General features: G+C 50.3%; 7 protein-coding genes across 7 annotated transcripts; 4 read left to right on the forward strand and 3 right to left on the reverse strand.

Moving 5' to 3' along the window:
- Window positions 1–13: 13 nt before the first annotated feature.
- On the reverse strand, window positions 14–618 carry INS49_010742 (uncharacterized protein; the record flags this gene model as incomplete). Its single annotated transcript, XM_043171465.1, has 3 exons — window positions 14–293; window positions 343–393; window positions 447–618. Coding segments are annotated over 3 exons (503 nt in total), but the record flags the coding sequence as incomplete, so codon positions are not given.
- Window positions 619–1,600: 982 nt separating this feature from the next.
- Window positions 1,601–1,890, forward strand: INS49_010743 (uncharacterized protein; the record flags this gene model as incomplete). Its single annotated transcript, XM_043171466.1, has 2 exons — window positions 1,601–1,773; window positions 1,845–1,890. The coding sequence occupies 2 exons, from the start codon at window positions 1,601–1,603 to the stop codon at window positions 1,888–1,890; spliced, it is 219 nt and encodes a 72-aa protein (XP_043023211.1).
- A 3,402-nt stretch (window positions 1,891–5,292) lies between these two features.
- Window positions 5,293–11,089, forward strand: INS49_010744 (uncharacterized protein; the record flags this gene model as incomplete). The annotated part of the gene is made up of 7 exons (XM_043171467.1): window positions 5,293–5,631; window positions 5,690–5,872; window positions 7,124–7,876; window positions 7,953–9,619; window positions 9,683–9,839; window positions 10,314–10,925; window positions 10,991–11,089. The coding sequence occupies 7 exons, from the start codon at window positions 5,293–5,295 to the stop codon at window positions 11,087–11,089; spliced, it is 3,810 nt and encodes a 1,269-aa protein (XP_043023212.1).
- A 1,466-nt stretch (window positions 11,090–12,555) lies between these two features.
- On the reverse strand, window positions 12,556–14,898 carry INS49_010745 (uncharacterized protein; the record flags this gene model as incomplete). Its single annotated transcript, XM_043171468.1, has 1 exon — window positions 12,556–14,898. One exon carries the CDS (start codon window positions 14,896–14,898, stop codon window positions 12,556–12,558), a length of 2,343 nt encoding a protein of 780 aa, XP_043023213.1.
- A 2,345-nt stretch (window positions 14,899–17,243) lies between these two features.
- Window positions 17,244–18,865, forward strand: INS49_010746 (uncharacterized protein; the record flags this gene model as incomplete). Its single annotated transcript, XM_043171469.1, has 4 exons — window positions 17,244–17,388; window positions 17,453–18,156; window positions 18,210–18,637; window positions 18,700–18,865. 4 exons carry the CDS (start codon window positions 17,244–17,246, stop codon window positions 18,863–18,865), a joined length of 1,443 nt encoding a protein of 480 aa, XP_043023214.1.
- A 272-nt stretch (window positions 18,866–19,137) lies between these two features.
- Window positions 19,138–19,473, reverse strand: INS49_010747 (uncharacterized protein; the record flags this gene model as incomplete). The annotated part of the gene is made up of 2 exons (XM_043171470.1): window positions 19,138–19,298; window positions 19,395–19,473. The coding sequence occupies 2 exons, from the start codon at window positions 19,471–19,473 to the stop codon at window positions 19,138–19,140; spliced, it is 240 nt and encodes a 79-aa protein (XP_043023215.1).
- A 1,342-nt stretch (window positions 19,474–20,815) lies between these two features.
- On the forward strand, window positions 20,816–22,466 carry INS49_010748 (uncharacterized protein; the record flags this gene model as incomplete). The annotated part of the gene is made up of 3 exons (XM_043171471.1): window positions 20,816–21,001; window positions 21,060–22,067; window positions 22,458–22,466. The coding sequence occupies 3 exons, from the start codon at window positions 20,816–20,818 to the stop codon at window positions 22,464–22,466; spliced, it is 1,203 nt and encodes a 400-aa protein (XP_043023216.1).
- Window positions 22,467–22,849: the final 383 nt, after the last annotated feature.

Genomic DNA, 22,849 nt, shown 5'->3' on the forward strand with positions numbered 1-22,849 from the left:
ATCCGCTCGGTACTGATCATGGTCCGTCCTCCGCAGAGATTCGAGGTAAGCGTGCCAAATACGGCGAACAGAGGAAAGAGTGGAGACAGTGCCAAAGCGGAAATTCCCACCGAATTCGCTTTCCCTCCAGTCCTTGGGCGAACTCGAAGCGGCCACCAGGCGAACAAGGTGCGACTGGAGAACTTGAGCTGACTCCTCATCCAGGAAAAGGTGATAATACACGTTCCAGAAGAGCTGCGGCTCTGCTTCCATGCCCCGAGTGACCAGAAACGTGAGGAAGAGGACTTTCCGAGCTTCAAACAGTCAGAGTCGGCACGAGAAGCAAGTTCGGTGTTAACGTACCAATTATTGCATCCTCTAGATCACACGAGGTGATATCGAGTTTTCTGGTCGCTGTGGAATCGTGAGCCGGTGTCATCCGTGACCAGCAGGATCACAACACTCACGCAGGCCCTTCTCATGGTACGCTGTATATAATATGTGTCGGATATCTCCCGATCCAAGTAGCAGAATGTCGGCGTCGACACCCTGAGGCACGTTTCGCGTTAAGGTTACGGCAGGAGTGTGGCCGACCGCGTAGAATGGAAGGACAACATTGAGGATCGTGGGTGTCAGCATCTCCAAAGTTTCAATACATGGTATGGATTTGTTGTGGGTTTCTGCTTTGCAACCTTGCCTTGGTCAGATTCATCCACATGAAGGTAGAACTGGATGTGTGGTGGCTGCTGTGAATAGGTAAGCTTCAGGTTTCAAGGGGCGAAGTTTGAGCTGCGGGGGATTGTTGAAGCCCCTAACCCTAGGATACTATAGCCTCTACACATAACCATCCTGGATGACCATGCGCTATCAACGCCGCCCTTTCACTATTTGATGCATATTGCTAAGCGGTGGAAGCGCATTGTTATTAATTCCAAGGCGGATTAGTGCTGGATATCTTTTCCAAGCAGATCCCTCCTCTTCTGACGAAGATCCCTGACAGGCAGGCACAAATGCTGCCTCTGAATCTGGGCTGCATTGAGTCTCCATGGTTTGACTGATTCAATGTTTGGCGTCAGGGTGCAATAAGTAAGCTATGGGAAGAAGATGAAGATTTCATTGTCATTTTCGTGTGTGTCATGCGCCCTCGTACGTGATAAGTGATATTAAGCACCGTTCAGGATGGCAAAGGGGCGAGAGTGAGATCGGCAACCTTTTTCGCTGAAGTCATGTAAATGATCACGTTTCCAGATGTACAGAGATCGTGGTTCACAAGCGGCAAAATTCCGGTCTCGCGTTCGTGTTGCCAAGGATGCTGACCAGCGTGCTGACATTTTGGCTGACAGACTCCAATGGCTGACTTTGTGGCGAGCCGGAAGAGGCGAGGCTGAAACGACTCGCCTCGCATCTGTAGCTGTGATTCCAGCCTTGCCATGATCCTAGTGAGCGATAAAATGAATTATCCTAGACGTAAAATTGAGTATAAGACTCGAGCCAACGTCTGCTGGTTTTTGACGAGATCATCATCATATCCATCACCATCTACACCCTCGTCTCTTCAGACCAGCATCAGCATACTACGATCACAAACATCCACTAGGAATAATTCAAAGAACTCTTCACAATGCAGCTCCTCAAGCTTTCTGTCTTCTTGGCCCTTGCCGCTGCTGCCGTTGCGAGTCCAATCCAGCTTGAGAGTCGCAGCCTGTTCGGTTGCTACAGGGATGTCGCCGCCACTCAGGTAGACTGTCTCGAAGCTTGCGGTGATACATCCGCCACCGACTGCACCAATGCCTGGTATGTCTGATCACAACACGTAAAAGTTACACCCTTCTAGATCTGAGACACTGACTTTCTTGTGTTTTTAGCTCTCTTGCCGCGACCCAGGGCTACCTCGCGTGCAATAACAACTAAGTGCTTGTGAGGTGTACAGATGGGTAGGAGAGGCGTTTGGATGATCCAGGCTGAGACTGAGACGCGACGGTTGCATTGAAATCTTCACTTCACAGCTTTATAGCTGTATTCATTCTTTATTGATATTGTAGGGCTTGGCAAGGGATCAGGAGCTTCTAGTTCGACACAAATAAGACTGCACATCATCATTTGACGGAGCCATCGGGCATGATAAGTGTGGTCAGTAATGGCCCTTGCTGGCTCACCCTCTGTCAATCTCTAGGCAGTGCTTCATTATCTCGCGGGATAATTACCGTTGCCCGGTTAGCATGGTTGGGAGAGCTTTGTTTTGTAGAGGCACACTGAAAAGGAGCATCGGATGGCTGACAAGTCCCGAAAAAAGTACATTCTCAAACGAGACATCCACAAGGTCCGAGCACTCATTACACGGAACATGTCTACTGTTGAATCCAGCAAGCCATCATACAACGGCCAAGACCATGCTCATGGGCGTGGGTGCATCCATTCTTACCATGGCCGTCTCTACCAGGTTCATGTACCTCAACAAGTCTCTTTGCGCTTCTGGGCTATACAGACGTGACATGGATACAACGCATTTGCATAGAGACGAGTATGAAGACGACGACCACAGGAGGTCTCAAGGCTCAAGCGTAAATTGATCATCAGGGCGCGAAAAATAAGATGTTGGGGGCCAGGATCTGTTCTGGTAAGACTTTGACAGCGCCCTGTGTGGCACTCTCACTTCCCCTGTCAAGTACTGGAGTCCTCATCAGCTGGGCGGCAATCCTGTGCGCCTGGAGGCCACACAACCCCTGGTCCAGACCTCAGTCTGCATTCCCATGCTTGCACGGCTTGGCCTGACCAGCCTGTGATGGCTGCGTTTACTCACAATGAGGCTTAAGTTGACCCCTCTTTTGCTCGAATTTCAGCCGCCGTTGTGATTTCACAGGAGAAGACGCAGCCAATTGCGACGGCACTCGTGGGGCCACTCTCCCTGGTCTCACCTTGCTGACACTGCTAGAGGTGTAAGCATCAGATGCAGCTCTCATGCAGGCTACCGGCGCTCGGGGATAGGTAAATCTGCCTTGCCGTCTGCCCCTTTCATCGAGGAGGAATGCGTAAGCAAACCTCTGGACGCGATAATTACGAATTTGGGGAGATCCCGGAAATTCGTTTATTTTGGGAAAAGAAAGGAGAAACCGATTATGGCGTCAATGACGGTGGATTGCATCTCCGCCTACCATCTACAGATAGACACCCTGCTCGAGTAGCAGTGTTTTCCCCACCCATAGCAACTACATTACTGTAGAAGTGAGGATCAACGAATTCAAGGCTTGTTATCGGCTTCTTGGAGTCATCAAGTCACTCCCCCCCCCCCCCTTTCTAAACAACAGTGACTGATTGATTGCTCACCAGCCCGCCCAACGAACTGTATCCACGCTGAAGAACCCTACGGAGTTTACGAAGGCTCAGAGCTATCAATCCAGCTGGCTGTATTTGCATCTGCGGACGCTGACTTGGAATGGGTTGAGTGAGATCATATCCTAGTCAATCTTCGCGAGCCTGCTGAGGAATGTAGATTTCTTGAATTCAAGGAAAGTGAAGAGTGGCCAGTATTGAAGTATTTTGGAAGATTGCGGGTCCCCCCATGGGCCGAATGACCCGTCGAGCACCAGAACTCGGTATCTGGGAATCGGAGTCGAAGACGAACATGGAGGCCTGATGGAGATTTGAGAATGTACCATGTTCATGTATTCGACTCGGACCATCAATGGTTGCCGAAATGAAATCATATTACTGCTTCGCTTTGCTGGCATGGTTACAGCCATAGTAATGGCAGCGCATGAATTCGTGCGTCGCCGAATAGCTCCTTTTCTTGGCCACTCGGTTCAAGGCCTACTTTGTGCCACCCGCCGGCATGCAGGTGCCACGTCAACCCCGACGGGCTGTCAGCGGGGGGACTTTTTCCACATTTAAGAACACATGCGCGTCCCCAGGCTTGCAACGCACGCGCCGTTGATCAGAACTGCCCCCCCCCCCCCAAAAAAAAAAAGAGCATATCGACGGCATATTGCGCAGCCCTTCAAGAAGAAGACGCCAATTTCGATACTCATACTCTTGTCTAAGACTGCAATCCGAGGTCTAGCAAATTGCAGTTGTCATTGCAACTTGCCAGCGTCAGCAGAACTGGATTACCGCTTGCAACAGCCATGGCTCTCCCAGAGACAGAACATGGCATGTCACTGTTCTCACAGTCTTGCGACAAGTGGGCCGATTATCCAACCAATCTTGTGTATGCCTCAGAGTTTGAACACGAACTCGCCTCCTATTGCGCTATGCTGAATGATTCCAAGGTGAAAATTTTCCATCCGAGTCCCAGGATGAGAATACTGCACATGTGGACTCTAGAACCAGAGGGCCAAGGTAAATCATGCTTCACACTAGAGGTCATTGCCCAGGGTGCATAAACTGATATTGATGTTGTCAGACTACAATCTCACGCCAACTTTGAGAACAAAAGCAGATGTCCAGCAAGTCATGGCTTTGGGTGCCAGCTGCCCAATCGAGAGATACATGTGAGGTGTCCAACCTGTTTCAAGCTTTGACCTTCTTCTCACATCGAACACTAGTTTCGTGCAATCGGTATCTTCTAGGGATCCGCTTGCATGCGAGAAAGAGCAAATGCTCCTATTATTGAGCCACAATCAAGTCATGCCTTCCTTTCTGAACATTCTGTTCACCTTCAGGGCTCGAGAAGACCCTCACACGCAGACTAGGTTCTACTATGAGCCATGCCTGGGGAAGTCCCAGTCAAGGCTGAGCCTGCCATCCTTGAACATGTCTGGCTTCCGCATTCAGCACTGCTTTAACGTCATTGGCGTAGAGAAAGATGAGAAACGAGAGGATCCATGGTTTATACGCCAGACAGCAGCATACCATTCTTTCGATGTTGTTTGCCGTCGATCGGCTTGGATCGTCCTGAAAGGAAACAAACTGATGAGGAACCGCCTCCAAACCTCAACAACTGCTTATCGCAAAAGACACCCCGAATATTCTCAAACAGTTCAGGGTTGTTTCTTGGCGAACCTTAGATCTCACATGCTCATCTTTCAATGGTCTGCCGAGAATTGGGATTCATACATCGATCATCTCGAGGCTCTGCTGAGTCGGCCTAGGACTGTTGCGAGATACACACCGGTCATGGAGCTGTCTAAGGACGAAAACATTCAGAAGACCCGTACGGAGAATCAAATTTGGGCGTCACTGTTTTCAGGGAGGCAAGCAACCGGACTTTCTGATCTAATGTCATCTCAAAAGCCTACCTCAAGATCTAGACGAGTATTGGGGATGTTCAGATCCAGTTCCGGAGTGGACAGCGAGCTAAACCAGCCTACCGCGTCGATGCCTACAAATCCAATCAGCACCAATGATCGGATCCAAGATTTGGTCCTCGATGAGATATTCTCCTTCGACCAGCTTCAATCGCTTCATTACCTCGGAGGCAGACTCCAAGAAGCGATCAATATCCTTGCCCAAAACAAGAAGGTCCTCGAAGAATTGAAGCAGTATTTCCAAGATATCATCGAGTCCAAGGATTTCTTATCCTTTGTAAACCTACAGGACTGTCTCGAGGACGTCGCTGGCTTTTTCCGCGGAATTGACAAGATCACACGGGAGATGGACGGCCACCAAGCGCGATTACAAGCTACACTCCACGATCTAGAGAAGAATATAGTGTTTGTGAGTACTCCACCATCTTCCTGGCGCTATTCATACACCAGAAATTAACAAGGCGCAGTTCAATGCAATTCTTGAATACAGGAACACGCGGTTGGGGGAGTTGGGCCAAGAGCTAGCAATGCAGGCCAAAGTCTCCACAGACAGCATGCATGTCATGACAATCAAGGCCAGAAGAGAAGCTGTTTCGATGCATATCATCACAATATGGACACTCGTCTTTCTTCCCGGCACATTTGTAGCTGTAAGTCACGTGTCCATAATCTCTCGCGACGTGACTCGCACTAATCCAGAATTCATTCGCAGACTTTTTTCAGTAGCGGCATTCTTAGGTTCGACGAAGCTCTTAAGTTCGGGGAATGGAGAACAAGCTGGGTTGGACTTGAACTCTTTTTCCTGGTCGCGTGTCCCATCATGCTGATCACCTTAGCCTGCTGGGCGTATTTTTATTACCGGGCCAGGGGCAGACTTTCGGAAAATTACGCTAGGTCTTCGAATGTCGAGATGGCACTGGAGGCAGGTATTGGTGCACATCGCATGGTGTAGAGGCTTGTGTCGGGTCTTATTCATCAGACATCATCAGACATATATTGTTATAAATCATGCTACACATTTCCTTATTCGTAAGACACTCAAACAACACATGGTCAAGTCATGATATACAAGTCAAAGGCTGGCACAAGACTCGGGGTTGTGTACAGCTCAATATCCATCTCCTGCTAATTATCACTTTTATGTTTCTAAACATTAAGAAGCGGTTCATCCAGCACACATTGACCCTTGCCGACTGGTTAAAAACTCTGCATCAGAGTGGTCCAGGACTGCTCTAAGTCACCTCGTGTATTTCTGTTGGGATGCCTGATGCCTTCATCGCCAGTCAGTATCAAGAAGCCATTTTTCAGAATAGCTCGAAATCCTGCAGATCGGTTTTAACACCTGGAACATCACTCTTACCCCTGCAATATGCAAAGGCGGTACCACCATGCCAGTCCCTTCTTGTTTTGTCCTAGTGCGTGTTGCCTTATGGCCCTCCGTAAGCCGGCCATCGCTCCTGACCAACGTATGTGGAATTGCCTTGCGGCTCGCGAACCAGACAGGGTCCAGCTCTGACTCGAAGCAAGATACAATGCGGTGGGGATATTCCTCGTCAACATAGGAAGTCTACCAACTGTAAATGCGACCGTCAGCCAAAGCCAGATCTCAATCGTTACTTACCGTGGTCTTTCTGTAGCAACCCAATCTCGAAGACTTGTGCCGAACCCCTCGAGGCATGCGCCCGCCGTCAACCTGTCACAAAAGTCTCCAAAGTCTCCCCACCCCAGTATATAATGTCCAGACCGCCCCGCTTTGGGTGCCCGCATACGAACACACCCAGATGCGTACTGCAAGTCGGAGAGTTCCCCCGCGCACGCAGCACAAAAGCTAGCCCACTGTCTTCGATTGCTCTGTTTTTCAAGAAAGGCTCGGGCATCAACACCGTACCACACATACACAGGCAACGGCTAAGGGTAAATCTATCCTGTTGGTCGCGTCAATATTGGTGATGGCCCAGAGCGATACCCCGATCGAAGACCAGACTCTCAATCCCACGGCCGAGACACCTCCGTCCATCCAAGCGGATTTCCTGAATTTGACCCCTACCGAAGACCAGACTCAGGATCTCATGGACGAGACACCTCCGTTCGTCCAAGAGCATCCCCTGAACCCGAACTCGGCTCCTACCGATGAATTTGTCGAATTTGTTCAGCGGAAGAAAAACGAATACAGAGGAAGAGATGGAAGCGGCATGGAGCAACATTACATACCACACACCGAACTCCTTACATATTGGACAGATGCAAGGATCCAGGATGTATGCGAGAGCTATGCCGAGGGCATAGTCACCAGCCTCGACCTGATCAGAGAACAGTACATCCGCGTATTCTCAACCTTGGTCTACACAGGGAACTTGTCTTATATTCCAGCCTTCCAGAAAAATGAGCTTTGGGACCAAAGACTTCCGGCCACAACTCTCCCCGGGCCTTGGGAACAGTTGCCCTCTTACCAGGCCATGTTCGACGACTTCAAAAGTCACCAGTGGACATTCTTCCCTGTGATACTCGACCGATACAGCCTTGACGATACATGGCTGCCACCCGAACGAATCCTCCCGATTTGCGCTCAAGCTACGATTAGAGAGCAGTTGCATAGTGACAGAGCCGCCATCACAAAGATCCAATTCCATCCGTCATGTAACAGTCTACTCAAGGTAAGTTGGGGACGGAACCAACCCCTGGAAGTGTTATACATTCATGTGCAGTTTCTGACTTCAGTTTCCTCCAAAGAGCGACGGCACGTCCACGGCACACCCGTCCTACATCCTCAAAACATATCACGGCCAACAACACAAACAACACTATCGGCACGAAGTGCAGGCATTTGCACGATTACTCCAGAACCCAACCTCCCTCGAGCATGTCGTCAAATGCTACGCTACCTTCCAACACGGAGAAACCTACAACCTCGTCATGGAATGGGTCGCGGGAGGTGACCTGCTCCAGTACTTGCAAAAGAGACGTCCACCACGGACTTCCGAAGACATCTTAGACTTCTGGGAGAGCCTCTCGAAGTTGACTCTTGGTCTGCATCGTATCCATCAGGTGATCCCTTCAGGGGAGTCTGCACATCAATACCAGCTAGTGCATCAGGACATCAAACCGGACAACATCCTACTCGATATACGTTCTCGGTCGCGACCGTATCAGTTCTCCCCCATTATTGCCGATCTCGGGCACAGCAGCATTAGGGATATCGGAGCCGACACATCCGATATCCCTGCAGTCTACCGTAGAGGCAACCAAATATACTGTGCTCCCGAGTCCATCCATCATTCGGGCATCAGACGGATTGGCCCTCGTGGCATTAAATGGGACGCCGACATCTTTTCAGCAGGAGCTCTCTTCAGTGATGCTGCATCATGGGTTGCAGAAGGCGAGGATGGAAGGAAAAGATATTTTCATCGTCGCCGGGAGGAGCTGGAAAGCATCAAGGGTTTTGCCAACAGTGGTTATGAGAATGCCTTTCACGACGGTTTTGAGCGGCTCGCTTCCGTCGATGAGATGCATCGCGACATTCGACGCATTGTTCCTTCTCACGACAGGATGACGCCTCGTGTGTTGGATATAATCGAGAATCACATGCTGGTCTCCCACAAAGATCGTTTACAAGCCAATCTTCTCTACAGCAAGTTCGAGAAGGAAATTCAAGACGCAAAAGCGGAGCTTGCGCTCCCGCCAACTTCGGCGAAGCATATTCCTCAGGTCTCTGAGGATCCTCTACGAAACACATTAGAAGCAGGTTCCATCCTCTCAATGCAAGACGCAGCCGATTGGCGGAAAGCGATGAAATTGGAGGGCCATGTCAGTTCGACACAGAAGAAGATGATCGAGGAATTGATCGAGAGTTTGGGACGGCGCGACCTCCTCATTTTCATCGACGACACAGAGTCTATGAGGGAACACTCGGTTCAGATTGAGGTGGCGTTTCAGACCCTTGCTTACATCGCGAAGACCATGGACCCTGATGATGTGGAGTTAAGCTTCGCTTCGAAGCCACTTGATGTCATCAAGAGTAGGAAGACGACCGTGCTTCTCGAAGAAGTCAAACTCCACCTGAGAAACCATGTGTCTGTCAAAGGGAGCATCGAAAGCAGCCTGAGCACTTTGATCAACGAGAAGATCGTGGAGCGCCTCCCGGTCTCTATTCCCTTAACTGGGCAAGTTCCGGCCTGGTACAAGCCTATCACCATCTTCGTGTTCACCGACGGCAAATGGGGTGACGGACTTCAAGACGGTAATGGACCGACTGTGCCTATCAGCAAACTGATGCAGGAGATGAAGAACCGCGGCCTGAACAGAACACATGTGATGTTCCAGTTCATTCGATTTGGAGACGATGAAAAAGGAAGGCAACACTTGGAATATCTGGATGACTTTGGAAAGGAGGAAGAGTGGTCAGTTCTCCGTCCTTCTGAATTCCGATTGAACGGTTCAAATACTGATATGCCTTGCCCCAGGGATATTGTTGACACACAGCACATCCACGGCGATATGTACAACACTTTTCTTGCCGCTCTCACAGATGATGATGTCACGGTCGCCAGTGAAAAGATGAGCGAAATTGGAGAACTGGGACTTGCCATTCCTAAAGACAAATCCTCGAAGGAGGAAGCTGTTGCGGAAGATAGCCTCAGCCATAAAAGCCGGAATAAGGCGATATCTGCTGAAGCACCCTCAGGTGGAAAAGGACCAACCTCGCATTCAAATGATACCTCAGAAAGCTTTCAGGGTTCATCTCCTTCTGGTTTGCAACACGAAAATCCCGTCTCATATCTTCAAAGCTTTTCGGGGACGCAATCCAAGCAATCCACAGCTCCCAGCACATGGCCTCGCGGTTCTTCACTGGATCGAGATGACCAGTGCTTTGACACTCCGGATATCAATGGCATTTGCCAACCCAGTTCATGGTCAAATGAGGTTAGCGATGATATCGATTCAATTGCGAGTATACCTGATTCGATCAGCTCAACAGCTTCGAACAGTCACTCTCTTGGACAAGTTGGTGTGAACTATATCGTGGCAAAATTTACTCAGTGCGACACAGAACTTCTCACTCTATACACGGAAGCCAGTCAAAAGCTGACACAGTCTCGATTTGTGGACAACAATCGGCGTCTTCTGAAACTGTTCTATCTGGAAATCGCTCGTGAAGTACAGACGGCGCCGCAAGCGGAGGCTGCCTCATTCCTCAAGTCTCGAAGAAGGAGAAAAGCTATTTCTTCAGATATTTTCCAGACAATGATCCCCGATGATGGGACATCAGTACCCCTTGTACAGGAAGAAGAAGACCTTTCGAGACTCGACCAATATCTCGACACCTTAGTCGACCGTCAGGCAACAGACCAAACCATGGGGGACGAACAGGAAGGCTCGAGTGACGATGACTCAGAGACCGGTTTGGGTCTTCTCGAACCATCCCCGGGTGCTAGTCTTCTTCAAGCGACAGGAGACTTCTTGGTTACAAGCCAGGCATTTGCATCATACAAGCAGCGATTCCATGACTTCATTCGCCCGAGTCACCGGAAGAAGCAGGAAACTTCTGGACCTCTAGCTCGTAGTGCCACCACCCCGGATCCTCAATTGTCATTTTTCCACGGAAACACAGACGGGATTGTAGAGTCAGAACTAGGATTTTCGGAAAAGGAAGCCTTGAGGGACGAAGTTCCTGTGAACGATGGCTACGAAAATCAAGACGAGGGGGTATTTGCTCAAACCTCTCCCGTCCGAAAAGGGCCAGATTCCATTACACATCCTACCTCTGAAAGCTTTCAGGAACCTTCTTCATCTACCTCGCAAGATGCCGGCAGTGGCTTGTTTGCAGCCACAACTCCAATATCGACGAAGGTCAAAATATGGATAACTGACAGACTTTGGCCGCCTCGAGATTGCTCGCAAAGGATATGGTATTTATGTGTGAGTGCTCAGTTTTATGGCCTCCTCCACGAGTAACGTCAGATACTTATGATATTTCTTTTCTTTCTTTAATAGGGATGTGGTCGACACACGTACATTGATGTGGAAGAACTGGAGCCCGGCGGTGGTCTAGAAAGCGTACGGCAAAGCATTTACAACAGTGCGGCAGCGGTCAGAGAACGCCCAACATTGCCACAGCATGGTGAATCCAACCCCCGGCAGTCGAATCTCGCGACGCCATCACCAGTTTACTCGGGTTTGAGTTCCTCCCGAGGTGCCCAAATGACACCGTCTCGAACAACATCACCGAGCCTCCGAAGTCTGCCCACCGGTGTCGCCGTACCTACCATAGGGCCAAGTTCAGCCGAACCACAGATAATGCACTTACTAGTCTGTATCAGCGGGAGAGAGTACGAGACCTTGCCAAAAGTTCGGCATCTCGAAATCACTGAGAATTGGAATGACGGTATGCTTCTGGGAGGCTTGCTAAGGGAATACGAGCAAGCTCGCCAGGGGCGCCATTGGTCAGTCTCATTATTGCTGCCATCACTACCAGCGTGTCTTGGGCAGTCCTTGTTCGCCAAGTCCCTACGAGAAAGTCAGATACTGTCCTTCATACGTAACTCGTCCCTATGGGAGTGGTGGTTCAGATGGGCGCCAGACGGCGGTCTATGGGCTCCTTTATATTTGCCTAGCACTGCCGACTTTGTCAAGGTAAGCTCGTTTTGAAACAGAAAGTCTCCATAATATGAGGCATCTTTTGACTTCTAGCATCTGCAGTTCCAAGTAGTCTCTCAGACGGCCACACAGGAACCCGTTCCTGACCAGTTCGAATGTGGTCAATGGCCTTCCTCGGCGAATCCATGGCCTTACTGTTATAAGCCTGTTCCCATGAGACGTACTACCATGAACATCCCATTGTGGCACGATCTTAGGTACCCAGGACCTCATCTTGGATACCAATGGTTTAACGCTGCGGCTAAGAAACTCGATGGCCGTCTCTTCAATACCCCATTACCAAACGATTGTATACCAGACATTGTGGGTTTTGGTATTCGTGTTAATGAGAGGCTAAACGACGTCTTGATCCTTTGGTGGTCGTGGATTGTGATTCTGGCTACGGGAATATTTGTCGTCGTATACATAAAGTGGACAGGCGACCATTCTTCAGCATTTAGTTTGGGAGCGTATTTGGTGGCGGGTTTCACGGTCTATATTCAGTTACAGTATGCATGGTGGAGGCGAAGTTGAACGTGTAGTTGATATTCTTGTATCGAGATACCACTTATTTATTCATATTCGACTGGTTTGTGCACGTCTTTTCAAGATCGCAGGTCGACATTCTTCATTCTGCTTGTGACCATCCCATACAAGCCTCAGCTGCAGAAAACCACTTGCGCCTCAAACACCTTCTGTATCAATTGATGGTAATGACCGGTGTCGTCGTGATGAAGGATCGTTCTTGCTTGTCCGCCGCCGACCTCACCCCGCTGTTGAGCGACGCAACAGGCTGCGTGTAAAACACGGCATCCAACGCACCGTTCCCGAACCGCCTTTTCGCCTCTTCCATGCTCCACCCCTGCTTCTTCGCGATCTGCCCCAGGCGGAAGACAAATTCCTTTATCTCATGCGCATAGGACTTCCGCACATAGTCTATCATCGGCTGGCCCCGGACCTTAAAGTTGTACCACTCCTTAGCCCAGTGCGGCCGCGTGGGGAGATATTCCCCCCGCGAGTCCTTGAGGTCCATCCAGTGGTCGAGGACCTCCTGGGCGTAGTCCAGCCACTCCTTGCCCCGCATGTTCTCCAGCGTCAGGATCTCGATCGAGGCGCTTCCGAGGTTGTGGCCTCGGAACGGCGCCATGATCACTTGTGACGGGCCAGTGATCCGCATCTCGAGTGGCATTCGCTGGGGGCAGGTGTCATGGTATTTATAGGCCGTGAGAATAGCGGCCCACCAAGCGCGTTGCACGTTGCTGAAGTCGATCTCGTCTTCGAACTTTGCCTCAGAGAGAGGAACTCCTGACTTCGGAAGCAGGGGTATCTGCATCTCGGTGTCCAGCACGCGGACATTCTGAACTGCTCGACGGAAGTGCAGAGCGTTGGGGAGCTGAGTCTTGATGGCTGGCTGGTCGTCTGTGACCTCAGGCATTGCGTAAAGTGCCAATGTAGACATCAAGGTAGTCTGTGTCCATGCGAATGTGTGTTGTAAATCCGCGATCGCATCAGATACTTGCAAGACCTGTGCAGCGACAGTCTGGAACCACTGGATGACCACCTGCGTATCGCCTGGATACTCGATCTCGCCTTCTTGGTCATCCGTTGTGTTCCAGCAGTTGACCCAGACCTTGGAAGTGTAGGGGAACCAGAACCATTCCGCGTAAAAGTTGTTGCGGGCCTTGTCTTCAAATGCGGCCTGGGCTTTGGCGCGCTGCTCCTCCGTCATGGGTGTCTCTGGCCGGAGAACATGCGGTAGATCTTCATTCGTCATTCCTGGCGGGAGTGGGATAGCCTCAGTTATGTGAAGCTTCTGTGGCCTCATGACTGCATAGGTCATGGGCATCATCTCCAAGGTGATGTGGGTAATGATTCCGAGAAGACCAAAGCAGCCACTGGCGGCCTTCATGAGGTCGGGATCTGTGTCCTTGCTGAGCTTCTGGATGGTGCCATTGACATCGACGTATTCAATTGCATGAACGAGGTCACTTAATGTTGTATGGCTTCGGCCTGCACCGTGGCAGATCGGGGCGTTAGATCCGCCAAGTGTGATCTCAACGATGATGGCATTGAACGGCAGTGTGGACGCCAAGTTTCCCTCCTGACTATTGCACCAGCGCCTCAACTGTTGGTTTGTTACGGCTGTTCCGACGCGAACCAAACGGCTCTTCCCAGCTTCAGGAGTGTTCTGAAATGTGATCGCGTTGAGTTCTGTTGGACACTCGCCGATTTCTGAATCTGGCAGGGATTCGAAGTTCGGGAGCACAGCAGCTTTGTGGAGGTCCAATGTGGAGATCAAAATCTGTCCGTTTTTGCCAAAGATTGGTGACCAGGAGTGTCGGTATCCGGACGCCCGAACATTCATGTCAAAAGTCTTTGCGTACTGCACAATCTGTTGGATTCCGTACGAAGTGGTGGGAACACAGGTGATTTTCGGAACGTTCTTTACGGTGCGACCCCAGTTCTGAAACTCCTTGTCGAAATACGCTGGGACCTTGTGCTTGTTGCCGGGATCATCATACACAGAGAAGTTGGTGTGAGGATGGACCCAGGAGTGCACGGTGTTGGCTGCAGACTTGAATTCGTCGACAATATGGTGGACAAGTTCACCTGCACCTGAGTGATGTTTGGCGGACAGTTGTCCTCCGCCGATGAAGCCATCTGGCTGGGAATCAAGATCCTCAAACTCTTTCCTTGCACCTGGTGAAAGTCCAATATGAAAGTCTTTGCCAACTTTGGCAGCTGGCTCTTGGTCAACCACGAAACGGTTTATAAGTTGCTGCTCCTCATTGTTGTAATTCTTCAATACTTGAGAATAAGACGCTTCGGTTGTGGAGTCTTTGAACACCCGTATCAGGCGACGTATCAAGTCCTCCTTGGGCGGCGTCTTGATGTCATCACTTGCGTACTCGTTTAAGAGCTTCGCGAGACCAGGGAGCTGCTCTGAGTTGCGACTCTTGTCGTCACCAATGACTCTGGCCAGTTCAGAGAGCCGTTGGCGAGAATCGACATATCGCGGGTTGGGTGGAGTCTGGAAGGCCATTGTGGCAAATGATAATGACAGTTTAATATGAATCTCTAAACTTTCTAAGATTAAGGCATGTGGAATGAAGTCAACAGGAGCACAAAGAAGAAGCAGTCAGGTAAACCGCGTATTTTATGTTCAGTGCTCATACTGGTCTTCAAGTTGCCGTTACATGCCACTTAGACAAATTAACGCTCACGCCACACCATGTTCGGGTAATCACATGCTTGACGTCCTTTGACAGTTAACGCTGATATAACCCATCAACCGACTAAACACCTGGGCACTTTCCGCGCGCGGGGCAATTGTGTCGAGCATAGGACAGCTGTTCATGGCTTTGCACATGCTAGGTATTTACTACATCCAGACTGTGAAAGAAACGAGATCGCTGTTATCTTTCTCAAATCGTCCGTGTTATCGTACACGCTAATCCTCTGGGAGACAAACTAGACTCGGTCGAGGCTGAGATTTCTTTGATTGTGACAAAGAGCTTCTGTGCCGCGTTCGAGGAACCGAACCCTTAGGCTTGTGAAGATCTTGCCTTGATACGTGTCGTATTCCATGGCGGTATCTAATTACCTATTCAAGACTCCCAGAGGTCAAATAATGTTCAGCCCCTCTTGTCAGAGAGCTTTAAGTCAGCATAGTTAACCAATGACCGAAGGAACTACAGTTGCCTAAATGCTGACCTGCGCTCGGTTCTTCTGGAGCTCTCACATGGGGCTGGACATGCAAAATCCATGATATCTTTCTGTTCATCCCTCGAATGGTTTAATTGTCATTATTGTGAACCTGCCGTCAGTAGCATGTCGACAGTCCCCACGGCAGCAAGTTTGGGACCTAGCATGGAACCGCGCTACTAGCCGACGGCGAGGAGCAGTAAAGATGGGATAGTTTACCTTCCCTTTGTCGAACCTTACCTTTGGGTCTTTTCGAGACAGATACATGGCCAGTCCCATCACCGTCTGTGGAATTGCCAAGGCTACACCACAGCGAAGCAAGTCGAGCCACGCCTGCCCCGTTCATACATGGCCCCCTTTGCTTTTTTTCTTTACTGGTTGTCTCAGGAGCCGTGGCAGACTGAGGTGACTGAATAATATTCCGAGCTGCTGGGCTTTATGTTGATGATTTCATTTCACTGCAATTTCCCAATGTGAATCGGACTATCACCGGGAACAATTTTGGTCATTGGCACTGAGGGCATGACATCCTGATTTGGAGTCGCATGTCCTTAAGGTGCTAAATGAGTGATAAAGGTGTCGTACACCTTCCCTAAGAGTAGCTTAATTCAAGGGAAGCAAGTATCAGTATCATCACCTGTCAGCAACCGACCGGCAAACTAGGTCAACCACAGCAGCACACTCATGCAATCGCTTTTGATCGATGACCAATGCAAATTCTTCGACCACAATAGCTATCGCTACAATATCACTGTAGGCACACTCCAGTATTTAAGGAACCGTTGTCGCGACATCGCTTTCGGTGCTGAACCTGGGTAGCCCTTGTTCGACTGCATTGCCCAGGTCTGTCGAAACAGTGAAATGCATTTGACACTTGTGAGTTTCAACGAGTTGCCTATGCTAGGAGATGCTTCAGTCATCTTAGAATCCTGAAAAAGGTAGTCAGTCGAGTCGTCTTGAGAACCTGACCAGCTTGGGATTGTGCTGTTGGCGGCCAAGAAACAGAACCCAGGAAAATGACTTGCAAGTCAACCAAAAGTTTTCAAGTCAGTTTCAAAAGCCGCACTCGTAAGGAGAATTCCGCTTATGAGTATGCCGAGTTCATAATGCGGAATAGTGCTGCCTAGAGTCGAAAATTTGTGGTTCCCATAATAATGTGGAGTTGTATATTCCATGGCTTGCTTGCTAACGGAAGATCATTTACAGGCACACGCATGCCTCGGCAGGTTCCTCATCCCCTGGCAGTGACCCATCCACTAAAAGTCCCTTGCCCGAAATGGAATAAATACCACCTTCCATCATGTGTGCGCTGCTTACTGAGGGCCTATCAGCACTACGATGCTCCGCACAAGAGCCGTGGCGAGACGATCGGACCGTGACGGGTGGGTCGAAAGCTCTTGGAACCGTGGCGGGGCCGGATAGGCTCCGTATGCTGCGTGCACTCGCATGGTATATATGTAGAGGAAAACACCCTTTTTGACCTTCCGTCAACACAAGGGAGTTTGTTTGTCGTCGAGGTTCTTTTCTTCCAGTCGCCATCAACATTAACCTGGAAACCTTGTCCTCAGAATGGCGACCGTGAAGTCTTTCGACCTCAATGGGCTTGGGCTCAACGCCCTACTGTCTGCAAGGACCGTGGCCGTTCTTTTCGGTATCTGGCTTGCTTATCGAGTAGCAATCGCTATGTACAACATCTCCCCTCTACATCCTCTGTATCGCTTTCCCGGCCCCAAACTGGCTGCGATGGGATTCTTCTACGAAGGCTATTACGACTGGATCCTCGTTGGCCGGTATGGTCATGAGATCCGACGGATGCACGAGAAATATGGTACTGTGTTGAGTCCAAGATTGTCCAGCAAAAGACTTGCCTGTCGCTGACGCATTAAGCCCAGGCCCTATAGTGAGGATCAATCCCGAGGAGCTGCACTGTGACGATCCCCGTTTTGTCGATGAGATCTACGCCTCGGGCAACAGGAAGAGAGACAAGTGGCAGCACTTTTTGAACACGGGCGCCACGGGGCCCATCCTCGTCGGCGGGTTCTCAACACCGGCGCACGAGCTCCATCGGACGCGGAGGCTCCCCATGAACAGATTCTTCTCCCGGGGCCAGATGCTGAAGCTCGAGGGCGAGGTTCACGACTTCACCCAGCGTACATGCGACAAGCTGCTCCGCACCAGTGGGGTATTCGACATCAAGGAAGCCTTCAACTGCTACACGGCCGATATCATCTCTCAGTATGCGTTTGGGGAGCCAATGGGGTTCACGGACCAGGAGGGATGGACGCCCAACTTTGGGGGCTGGGTGAAGAGCTTCTTCAACAGCGCCTACATGATGCGCCACGTCGCGCCGGCGAGGGCTGCTGTTGCTGTCGCTCCGTATTTTGCTAGCTACATGGGCGACGACATGAAGAATCTGATGCACCAATTGCAGGTTGTTATTCCCGGGCACATTCAGAAAGCCATTGACAACAAAGAGAATGGCAGGATTTTCGCGGACCTCATGGCCAATGATCAAATGCCTGATGAAGAGAAAACAATCTACCGCCTCTCTGGGGAGGGTTTCAACATCCTCCTAGCTGGGACCGAGACCACTGCCGTCAGTCTATCTCTATTTCTTCGAGTGCTAATACTAACAGCATTATTCTATAGGCATCCCTTGCTTGCATAACCTTCTACCTCCTATCGCAGCCCACCACCTTCGCCCGCCTCCAGGACTCCCTGAAAAGCGCCGACCCGGTCAGCCTCAAGTGGACCGATCTCGAGCAGCGGCCCTACCTCTGGGCCGTGATCCACGAGTCCCTGCGGTTGATGCCTGGAATAGCGCACCGGTCCTCCCGAATCGCGCGGGACGAGGATCTGATCTACAAGAGTGAGGACGGCAAGGTTGAATGGGTGATACCGCGGGGCACTCCCGTGAGCATGACTTCAATGATCCAGCACACCAACGAGGGCCTCTTCCCGGACCCGAAGGAGTTCATCCCGGAGCGGTGGCTGCTCGCGGACGGGAGGCAGAACTATGCGCTCGAGAAGCACCTGATATCCTTTGGGAAGGGGAGTCGTGCCTGTCTGGGCAAGGAGTAAGTGGTGTCCCCCAGTAATGTCTTCTGGAATCTCCAGCTAACCGCCACTTGAATTGCAGCCTCGCTTATTGCGAGCTCTATCTCCTCACGGCGGCGTTGGCTCTGCGTGTCCTGCCACGGGCTCGCCTGCGCGACACGACTGTCGAGGACATCGAGTACGACCATGACCTGATTGTACCTCAGCCCAAGAGGGGATCGGTCCGCGTACAGGTCGAGATCTCTTAAAAGACGAGCGCGCCTGGACGGCTGATTGGACAGCGCTGGTGGAGCATGCTCTGTCAGAATGTGCGGGCATGAAGTGCGTGATACTCGAGCTTGGGAAGGTGTATATTACAGAATAATACAAGACGGGTGTAGATCGTCGTCCGTGATATCATCGACCAAGTGGCAAGGCTTAGTGGCATCTCGTCGAGATGCACGGAGAGTTACACAATGCCAAAACCACGATTGCCTCTCTTCCACAGTCATAGCCTCATCTGAACACAAGCCAACCCATATCAGCTTTTGTTAGACTTGGTCCGGAAAAGCTCCTTCACGTCCTTCCAGCTCCCCGATGCCGACGTGGAAGACGACACCTTGCTCAGGACGCTACTCCGCCGCCGCTGCTCCGAGCGCTCAGACGGGAGCACGTCGTTGACGACTGCTTCGGCCTTGGTGCCTAGTGGGAGAGAGTCATCAGTCAAGGGCTATCAGTCAGGACGAGGACATCTCGGTGCCCTCCAAGGACACGGAGGAAGCACACGGTAGGACATACGAATATTCCCAGCTCCGCCGATCCCAAAGGACCGCCTCCGGTCCTCCCGGCTTTCTCGAATGGAGTTCTTGACCTTCATGGTCTGCGGAGATATTGATGGACCATTCAATTGGAGTCAATGCGGATACGAGAACCAAAGGTTCCATCTTCTAAGATGTCCGGCGCCTCGACGACATCTCAAAGAGTATTTATGCCCGTCAGTCAGACCACCGTGCCCCCCAAGCCCAGATAAGACCCGACCAAGCCATTGGCCCCGAGCTCCGTCACCGTGCATCCGTGGCGTTGCGCCAACAGCCTCCCTCCGCAAAGCTTAGCACACCTAGCGCTGTCCGGATCGGCGCGCGCGAGATAGTTCCGCAGCCCCTGAATGGCAGAGAGCGCTTGGTGGGGTGACCGGGTGGTTGTGCAGGGCGTTCTGTGGGCGTCGTCAGGTGATTTTCATCCAGGGTCACCTGGTCTATTATGCTTACAGTCTACCTCCGCAAATGATTCTCTGTTTTTGAGAGACGAACATGAAATCAGATATTCACACCTGCAAAAATGGATGGTACACCAGTACCTACCACGCTTACTCACAGCCAATCCACATACCTACCACACACACTTACACATACCCAGACCTAATACACCTAGCCTAACATATCCAGACCCCATACTCACATGGGTACACGATTTGGCTATGGGTGTTGAATGGGTGTGCGGTGGGTGTGCAGATTGTTACTAGCAAATGTACCGGTGCACCTTCCGTTTTTGCAGGTGCGAATATTCGATTTCGTGAATATTATGCTTCGATGGTATATCTCAGTGGAATGATGATTCAAAATGTATATCAAGATAGTGAAAGCAGATATTGATGCACTTGTAGCTGATGGATCAGCCGATCTCATGTCTTAGATAAAGAGATCGTCCTCTTGATTATGTTTCCAGTGTTGGCATCTGCATTTGGAAGACACTTCTTTTCGTATGCATTTTCAGTAATTTGTACTAATGTACAGGAAACTTTCGGAGAGCATTCCGATTTTGAGATGATTTGTGGGGCATCAAGGGACATTATAGGTCTAGGCAAAGCCACCCTGGACACACCCACTTCCAAAGACATAATTCGACACCAGTCGCCGCTACTTATTTTGTCCGTCTCTTCCCGCTTGGCAGTGCCGAATAGTTCGTGTTTCTCCTTTTGATTGAACCTTAAAATTCAAATCTGCTCATACGAGTATTGTGTACTATGCTTGGCTACGGAAGCACCGGAATGGCTCCGATGGCCACCATGTGCTTTGCACGAATAAATCAAATGTTGTTTGCTTCCTATATTCGATTCCATCTTTGGAAGTAAATGTGACCTAGACACTTTTGACGGGTCGGAAAATGGTGCCAGTGTAGTAGCTTATTTCAAATTGGTGTCCCCTGGTCTCGCCAATACCATGACTTCTGTCAAAATCCTCCTCTTTGGTGTCGCGGCAGCTGCAGCTACCATAAGTGGTGGAAACGCTCGCGTCGACATAGACGTCGCCATCATCGGTGGCGGGGCCTCTGGGGCTTACGCGGCTGTTCGACTAAGAGAGGACTTTGGCAAGAACATCGTGGTCGTCGAGAAACAAGACCGCTTGGTAAAACAACCTGTTCCCAAAAAGTCGCATCTGTAACTAGGTGACTAATTCCCTGCAGGGCGGCCACACGAACACATGGCATGATCCGGTGACAAAGAAGCCATATGACTATGGTGTCCAGGTCTTCACGAACCTCACCGCCTCCAGAGACTTCTTTGAACGATTCGATATCCCGGTCGGGCCCCCCCAGTTTGCTCAGTCGCACACGCTGTATGCAGACTTCGCAACTGGCAAGGCTATTGAATACACGCCTCCCAGGGATGCAGAGTTCGCGGATGCATTGACAAGATGGCGTGAGCAGTGGCTCAAGTACCAAGATCTACTGCTGCCGACCAGCTCGAATTTTCCCACCGGCGCCGACATTCCAGAAGACCTCCTATTGACTTGGAATGAGTTTGCGCGCAAGTACGATGTAGAAGCCATAAGCCCGTCCATCTTCAACATTGTTGTCGTCGACCTAGAGGCTGCACTCATGGTCGATGTGTGGAAAGCGTACGCCGGTCCAACTCGTGCTACCGTACCAGACCTGCAACCGGTATCAGGAGACAACTCTGAAGTCTACCAAAAGGCTGCTCAACTCCTAGGCACTGATGTGCTGTACGAGAGCCAGGTGGTTTCGGCTAAAAGATCAAATGATGGAGTGCAGCTTCATGTGAAGGGCAAGGACGGGCACACAACCGAAATCAACGCCAAGCGACTCCTGATTACCGTTGGACCGGAAACGTTGAACCAGAAAGTCTTCGACTTGGACGATGAGGAGGTTGATATTTTCTCTTCAACCTTTGGCAATCGATGCTACACGGGTGTGGTATCACACCCATCGCTGCCGGCAAAGGTGGTTCAGAACACAGTCCCGGGGGCTGTGGCCGCAGACTACCTCGATTTTCCTTCCGTTCCAGCGTTATCCAGCTTCAATTATCTGGGAAACTCCTCAAGCGGGCCTATTTACAGGACTGTACTTATCGTGCCAAGAGACATGGAATTCGAGCAAGCAAAAAGCCTTGTTCGCGGCTCGCTGCAGAACTTGATCGATGCCGGAACCATCCCCGCCGGAGATGTTGAACAGGTAGACTTCAAGGCATTTGGGGATCATGGAGCACTGTATCGGCAGTGGACTGGTGATCAACTGCGCGGCGGAATTGTGTCTCGTGCAAACGCCTTGCAGGGTCGTCGGTCGACTTGGTACACTGGAGCTTTTTGGATGAACAACGATTCCGGAATGCTGTGGAACACAACGGACTCAATTATTCCAAGGGTTATGGACGGGATATGAACCATTGTTCAGCCCTGGTACCATATACTCGGCGATAAACCTTCATTCCAGATGGCACAAGCCCCCCGTGTTGCCGGAGAAGCAGCACCAAGATAATCTTGTCACATTCCATGCAAATGCTTCGACTTTACACATAGCTCCTCGAAAAGAAAATATATTCTCATCACTCAGAATATCTTCCAGGTCCGTTAAACGCACATAGACTTGGAAATTTCCCGATAATGAATTCGCCTTCGCAGCTTGATATTCCGAGTCTGTAATCATCTAACTAGTGCTGCATTGAGCGGATGGCATGGAAAGCAAAAGGCGTTGCACATTCCAGCCGTTTGTGATGGACAGGATGAACCTCCCGACTTGACTGGCTATACTGAATGCTCGTACTATGACTATAATATTATGCTCTAGGATGACTCTAGATATTGTGTGGATAGCTTTTTTAAAGCTCATAAGAGCCATTCTTTTAAATTTTATATTTATAAAAAAGGGCTTTTTAATTATATCTTTATATAATAAATAATAATTTAAAGCATTTATTATTAATATTAATATTTAAAATTACTTTTTATATATAATAT

This window comes from Diaporthe citri, assembly GCF_014595645.1.
Source record: "Diaporthe citri strain NFHF-8-4 chromosome Unknown scaffold_5, whole genome shotgun sequence".
NCBI lineage: Eukaryota > Fungi > Ascomycota > Sordariomycetes > Diaporthales > Diaporthaceae > Diaporthe > Diaporthe citri.